We start from the raw sequence: 7,366 nt of genomic DNA, 5'->3' as shown, positions 1-7,366 counted from the left end.
CTTGAAGCAACCCAGTTTGAGTTCAGCGATGGATGTAAAAGACAAGCAGACATTTTTCTCTCAGTTTTCTGATAAATATTTGTACCTCAGGCATTAAAGCTTTAGCTACTGCAGCTCATCTATTATCAACACTTTTGATTTCAGTCCCCAAAACTCTCAAAATACCAATAAATTCTGAGACATAGTATTTTTAGAAAATAGTATATATTCCCAGTTTCTTAACTGTAAATGGAAATAACAGGAAGAGGAAAGGTTTATTTAAAAAAAGTATTTATTTTATGTTCCATAGTTACACAGCAAAATATAAACGAGTTTGTCCGTCTGATGTATGACACAACCGACACGTCCTGCTGCAACAAACTATGTACAGTTTCAACTGTTCCAAAAATAAATAACACACAAAAGGCATTCCACCTTAAATATTGATATTCACATCCTGCCCCCTAGAGGCCAAACTAATCCATTACAGCAGACATAACACCCATCTGGCAGGAGAAGCCTGTGCTGTACAAGAAAGAGAATAAATAAAAAAGCTAACACAGAATTCCAGAACATTTTCAAAGTAAATAATGCATCACTGAACAAAAAATAATTTGGATGTTGCACAGAAGAATTAAACACCACCTCTGAAAAGCTTTCCGTTAACTCCATACTAAATCTTTTGTTACTTTTCTAAAATGACACAAATCACAAAGATAACCGACTTATTTCCAAAGCAAATCTGCCCAGACGATGATGAGACGATACAAAAAAAGCTAATTCACTTGGTAATCCTATGATGGCTACTGTTCCAGAGCATGCCCATTGAACTAAGCAGTTGTTCTGTGCTGCTGCATTCACAGTCTAATGACAAGTTTTCCCAGATTTCAATGTTTGCATAAAGTGTTATCAGGAGCTTAAACACTGAGGTTTGGTGATAAGAGTGGAGGCATGATCTGTGTCTTCAAAAACAAAAATATATTGTGCTTCCTATGTTCACTAAGACACACGTGAGGGACAAACTCCCTGCAATCATGTTGACAAACTAACGTTCAGTACGTGGTAGAGTTTGGGTTAAAAAACCATTGCCGGGTGATGAAGGCAAAGGCACGATGCTCATGGCGCCTCGTCCCTCGCGCTCCCCGGGTGCAGCGGCATGAAGCCGACGTCAGCGGCGCCGTTCAGAGTCACGGCGGTGCGAGTTAGCGACGGCGAGGGAGAAGCCAGGCGGAAAGCGGGGTTGATGGAGTGCAGCGAGTCCTTCTCGCTGCTTCTGCTGAAGAACGGGCAGCGGGAGTCGAGCAGTCCCGGGCAGCCGGCGGAGGGGGGAGGCTCAGGGGACGGCGCCGCGGTGCCAGGAAGCTCCTGGACCAGTGGGGTGGTCTTTGGGGTTCCTGGAGAGCACAATGTCTGGGATCCAGAGTTGACCATCCTCTCCAGAACGTCCTTGGTGCTTTGAGTGCACTGCAGGAAGGGGGAAGAAAGAGGAAGATGAGGAGAGGAAAACCAAGGCAAAAGATGAAGCTGCAAAAAGGAATCCAACCGAGAAGATTTATAGTAGGAGTGTCAAACTCAACCGCACAGGGGGCCGAAAACCAAAACACACCTTAGGTCGGAGGAACAGGATTAACATTTATTGAAACTACGTTTTTAAAATTTTAAAACCATAACTTTTTAACACAATTATGAGCTAGATATATAGCATTACCTGTGATAATGCTAGTGTGAATGATGTAAGCTGGATTTGGAAGATGCTAGAGTTTAAAACTGAATATGCTGAAATTGATAGCTAAAAACGATGAAGCTGATAGCCAGCTTTAATATTATAAATGTCAAATTAGCCTAAAAAACTAAGAAAAAATGTAGGTTAGCCAAAACAGCTAGCGTGTAGCTGAAGAAAATAGCTAAACTTCAAAATATCCTAAAAAACTTTGGAAAAAAAAAGCCTAAATTAGCCAAAACAGCTAGCATGTAGCTGAAATATTAGCAAAACTTCAAAATACCATAAAAAATCTTAGTAAAAGCCAAAATAGTCGGTAAAGCTAGCAGAATGCCTTTTTTTAAAACTTTAAAAATGTTACTTATAAACATAATTATGAATGATAAACAGGCAGGAATATTTTTCCATAATAAATCAACTTAAACCTTAAATAACTTTCAGTATTTTACTCTCCATAAAAATATATTTTGTCAAATTTATACAAGTTAGAAATAAGCGCAAGATAACATCGGGCCTTTAATAACAATAAAATGAAATGATCTGGAGGGCCGGATAGAATTACCCGGAGGGCCGGATCCGGCCCCCGGGCCTTGACTTTGACACATGATTCATAGGATTCAAATGGAGAATGAAGTCGGTGAGTTGAAGGCAGAGGACAAAATTAGATGTCAGTTATGTGAGAAGAAAAGTGAAATCTCATCAGTTTTGACATTAAAGGATTTTATTACTGACTTTTGAAAAGTATAAAACAAAAACCTATAAAGCACGGTGGTGAAAGGTTAATGATTAGGACTTTTTTTGTTAAATTAAGTCAGAAGACCAAAAATGTTTCAAAAGGTCTACTTTTGTTCTCACATAACAACAAAGAAAGACAGTGTTAGGAAGTGGTTTCCTTTGGCAGATTTTCATCAAACACATGCACACGGAAAAACTGGACTCAACATGAGAAAACCCCATTTCAGAAGAGCAGGAAGAGCCCTTCAAACATCAAGATTCAGCTTTGGAGAATGAGTGGAAGGTGAAGTGAGGCATGCATCAAACCACATCACCCAATCACAACATGTGCAAGAACTGGTAAACGTGTGCACACAAAAGGAAAAAAAAACACACATTAGTAATGAGTTTACAGCAGCTGCAACAGGACTGGAGATGAGAGGATGCAGTGAAAGACGAGGCGCCGTGATCGTCGTTTACCATCCCTACTCTTACCATCAACTGCCAACATTTGACAGAGAAGGCCTTCAGGCTGTGCAGGACAAAGAAAAATCCTGACAGTTCTCCTCCTAACAAAGACGAATAAATACAAAGCTGAACATCAAATCCATCACAGAAACTTGGAATATCCAGAAATGACTCTGCTGAGTCGTGCAATTACAGCAAAAATGAGTCTTTTCTTAGAAAACAAACCTTTTATTCAAAAGAACATAGCAGCTCCTGTGCATTTATATAAAAATAAAATCTGTTACACACTGCGGGAAGGTAATAGTTTGGCGATAGACAAATATGTGACAAATGATTTTTATAAAGTGCTGCAATTCTAACACATTTTCTCCTGGATGTCCAGATTAAAAATAAAACCATCAAGTACCAGTTTGAGCCAAACTAAGAAAACATAAATCACAACAGTAACATGAGCTCCTCAGAGTCTGAGTAAACAAAAGAGAAAATGATAAAAATGTCATTTATTGAGTCAGAAAACAAAACAAAGTTACACATCTGTAGCAGTTGACCTCAACAAATATGTGTAAAAGTTTCTGCACATTTCTGCTGTTTTGGTTTGAATTAATGGAAGTTTTAAAGCTTTTCTTTACTGTAACAGAAAAAAAGTGCAAAGCTTTGAGGATACGTTCACACATGATACATTGAGCTGGAGGCATCGGGTCGGGACATTTTGGGGTGGAGAAGGCACACACGGGGCAGGCTAACACCAAACACAACGCACAGGACAGTCAGACTCGGGAGGGGACTTGGAGCCGTTTCAGCCTACCATGTTGACGTCATTCTTGGCTGAAAAGTGAGGCAGTTCCATCTCGGAGGCAGAAGACGCAGCAGGTATCACCTCGTCAGGAGGAACGAAGCCTCTTCTGTCAATCAGACTAAAACAAAAGTTTCCTTTTAGTCACACTTACATGAAATCCTTAGAAATATTACAGAGGTCGTCTAAAGCAGGGGTCTGCAACTGGAGCCACATGTGGGTCTTTTATCCCTCCTCTGTGTAGTTTTGGTTATTCGTTTCTGTAAAGTTCTTCTTTATTTTTAGCTCATATTCTGATCTTCTGCTGAACAACGCTCGCTGTGTTTTCACGTGCAAAATGTCCTTGATTGGATCAAAGATCAGATCAGAATAGAACTGTGTACGAGGGCCTTGTAACAAACGTTTACATTTGTCACACTTTTGATAGGAATAAATCATTTTGACATGTGCAAAAGTATCTAAAATACCAGGAACTGACGTAGAAGATGAAGTAACGTGCTCCGTTGTAAACAGACAAAGCTGCAGCTTTGAGCGAGATGATCTACTGAGCGTGCTTTTATTATAATTAATAATATTCTAAAGTGACTGTCGCTCATACATTCATAAGCCTGTGTGGTTCGTGTTTTATTCTAGAGTTGGATATTTAGCCTTTGCAGTAATGTGCATCTTGGTCGCACGTAAATATGTGGGAATTGGTCTGGACTCGATTGGAAAAACAAGTTCACATGATTTTTTTTTTTGCACAGTTTCAGAGGACAGTTCAGAGCTCTAAGCGATATTTCAGCATTCAAAATCCTATGAGTCCGGCTGCAGCCAGTCGGTCCTGTTTGTGCTCCGAAGTCTCGTCTAGATCCATCTCAAGTTTTGATCTGAATGAGTCTGATCGGGTCAGGGTATTCCTAATGACATGTTTACATGACACATTTTTATTGTGATCAGGCGTTTATTCTGATTACTTATATCCATGTAAACGCAGCTACTGTCTAGTTTCTTTTCAGAGTCAAAGTATTTGCATTTACATATATAGATTAAAAAAAATTACACCAATTGTAGAAAGTGCTATGTTTGACTTTCTTGCAGTTTTATTTTTTTTAATCTGTAAACTGTCATTCTGCTACAGCAAATCTGTGAGGTTGGTGTATTTTAATTTGAGAGGAACTTGTTGTGCAGCTGCCAAAAGTAAAAAATAAAATTGCTATTTATAGAAAAATATATTAATTCATCACTAAATTTATTTATCATTATTTAATTATTGTAAATATTAAAAATGCTAATCTTTAAGCAAATGGTTTAATGGTCACAAAAACAAAGTATATTTTTCTAAAAGGTGAGTTTTGGTCTGAAGGAAACTGGACCAAACGGCTCTTTTATTGTGAAAGGTTGCAGACAGCCGGTCTAAAGAAACATAAAAGTGTGTTTAATTGTTTCTGAATATTTGACTAGAATAAAGACACAACAAAAAGATTCATGAAACTCCTGGAGTCGAGTTAAAAACAGGCACATTCCACATGCAATCGGAGAAAAATAATTCCTGGATGATGGTGATCACAGATCAATTCCACAATATAGATGACAGTAAAGGGAGAGCACCTCCAACTGAAAAATGTGAAAGAAACTTGAGGAACAGGACCTAAAGTGCAGCTGATGGCTGAATCAGGACAAATGAAGCAGAGGAGGTTTCACACTCATCACAATTGATCCATTTGTGGGGGCAGTATTATGGTCTGGGGTTGGTCAAATTTAGGTTTCTGTATGGTGTGTTATAATAAATGAGGTCAGACTAAATGAAGTATTCTTTCCCTGGTGTCTAATACACATCTCTAGACATCCACAAACATTGATTTGCCACCACAGAGTCCAGACTTAAACCCTATTGATACATTATAGATTGAGTATTTGTGTATCATCCAAACAAGACTGATGAAAAATAAAACAAATATAAACAGGAACCTAAAATCACAGCAAAACAAAGCCACAAGTGTTGTAACCAAAACTAAAGGTGGTCCATCAATGTTCCCCGACTCCACTGCTTACCTTGGGGGCACGGGGCCGCACAGCGTGACACAGCAGTTGGTGATAATGTTGTTGTAACTGTATGGATTCCCAGACTCCTCTGAGCCTCTTTTACCAGACCAGGAACCTTTAATCTGTAAATGAGGGAACACAAAAGCAGCAGGAAGTATACAGAGATTTGCTTTTTATAGTTGTTTGACGTACAACAATAAACTGTAGAACAAAAGTACTTACGTCTTCATTTGTGGTAAGATTTGAGGCTACTAAGTAAGTATGGAAGCCTGAGAGGCCCAGAATAGACCAGATGGAGAAGAAACAAATCACCAACTCCACTACAGTGCAGGGGGGACAGTTAAGGAAGAAATTCACTATTTTCATTAAAGACACAAAAAAACTTCCACTTTTTCAACCATTGTAGGCACTTTTTTGCACAACATCCCATTACAACAAAAAATGATGCACAGACTTGCACAAAACCATGTCAAGTATGATGTACTTCCCAGAGAATAACTCTTTGCATCATCTGACAAGATCAAAAATAACTAAACTTTATACTTTAAAGCTTCTACATGACATCAGGCATGATTAAATAACCATAAAATCCTTCAATATTAACAGTTTGTATTATTGGTAAAAACTGCAAACTAAAAAAAAAAAGATCTGCTTATTGCAAAACAATAAAATAATAATTAAAAATCACATAAAGGATATCTAGCAGGACTTTCCTGAATGGCTTGAACAAGGCTTTTACCGGCTTGAGAACCTGCAAAGACATAATTTTTAATCAAGTTTTCTGGATGAATCCACATCTCTATATCAGGGAACTTGTGTGACGTGATGTAAACTTACGCAGGGTGATGTGTGCGATGACACAGCCAAATATGAAAGAGGTCAGAAAAGACAGAGAGATGATAAAACTGTAGAAAAAGCGGTAGTTGCGTTTCCCCACACAGTTCCCCACCCACGGGCAGTGGTGATCAAATCGCTCTGGCCAGAAAAAGAACACAATAGAGAAAAAGAGTTTAAAAAAAAAACTTCTTTAGTTATGTTACCTTAAACAGTGTCTGCTTATTTAAAGACATTTAATCTGGAAAACTAATGTAAACATGACAAATGTTTAATTTTCAACCCGTGTTAGAGGAAAAGCTGCTCAAAACACACATATGTAAAACAAAAATTATAGAAAAATAATAATGACTAAACTGCATTTTAACAGTCAAGTCAAGTAAGTTGGGAAAAAAATCAGACAAAAATTAGATACACTTGTTTTTCTAAAGCTCTATATGTCCATGTTATCTTAAAAATAATCAAGAAAGAGGTTTTATCTTGAAAATAAAACTACAAACCTACAGCTGAACAATGACATTAAGGCTCTAATAGCAAAATAAAAGACTTTTTGATGCAAAATTATGCATTAATTTATTTTTCATTTGCTTTTATAAACACATTTTACATAAATAGTGTTTTAAACAAAGTTGGATTTCCTGTCTATATTAAGTTCTTAACATTAAAAACTGAAAATAAACACATTTTATTTTCATAAAACATAAACAAAAAATGGAAACCCACTAAAAAAGTACATCTACTTGATTCCATGGATCAATACTGAAGGGAAATGTATATTCTAATGGATGTTTTAAACCAAACTCAAGACTGAATATTAGAAAACTTGACATTCT

The 7,366-nt window shown here is 37.4% G+C and overlaps 1 protein-coding gene across 1 annotated transcript in view; it reads right to left on the bottom strand.

Moving 5' to 3' along the window:
• Window positions 1–252: 252 nt before the first annotated feature.
• The window catches only part of zdhhc18a (zinc finger DHHC-type palmitoyltransferase 18a), an 8,749-nt gene continuing 1,635 nt past the window's right edge, over window positions 253–7,366 (bottom strand). Inside the window, exons 4-9 of the mRNA XM_024268076.2 lie at window positions 6,537–6,674; window positions 6,399–6,450; window positions 5,922–6,024; window positions 5,709–5,821; window positions 3,687–3,795; window positions 253–1,443 (exon numbers count right to left, since the gene is read on the bottom strand). Of these exons, the coding sequence (XP_024123844.1) occupies window positions 1,096–1,443; window positions 3,687–3,795; window positions 5,709–5,821; window positions 5,922–6,024; window positions 6,399–6,450; window positions 6,537–6,674 (863 nt within the window). The 3' untranslated portion in view covers window positions 253–1,095. The remainder of the gene's footprint in view (window positions 1,444–3,686; window positions 3,796–5,708; window positions 5,822–5,921; window positions 6,025–6,398; window positions 6,451–6,536; window positions 6,675–7,366) is intronic.

Source organism: Oryzias melastigma, linkage group LG16 (assembly GCF_002922805.2).
Source record: "Oryzias melastigma strain HK-1 linkage group LG16, ASM292280v2, whole genome shotgun sequence".
In the NCBI taxonomy this organism is placed as follows: domain Eukaryota; kingdom Metazoa; phylum Chordata; class Actinopteri; order Beloniformes; family Adrianichthyidae; genus Oryzias; species Oryzias melastigma.
Note: the sequence above shows the minus strand (reverse complement) of the source record. Positions and strands in the feature narration are given on the sequence as shown.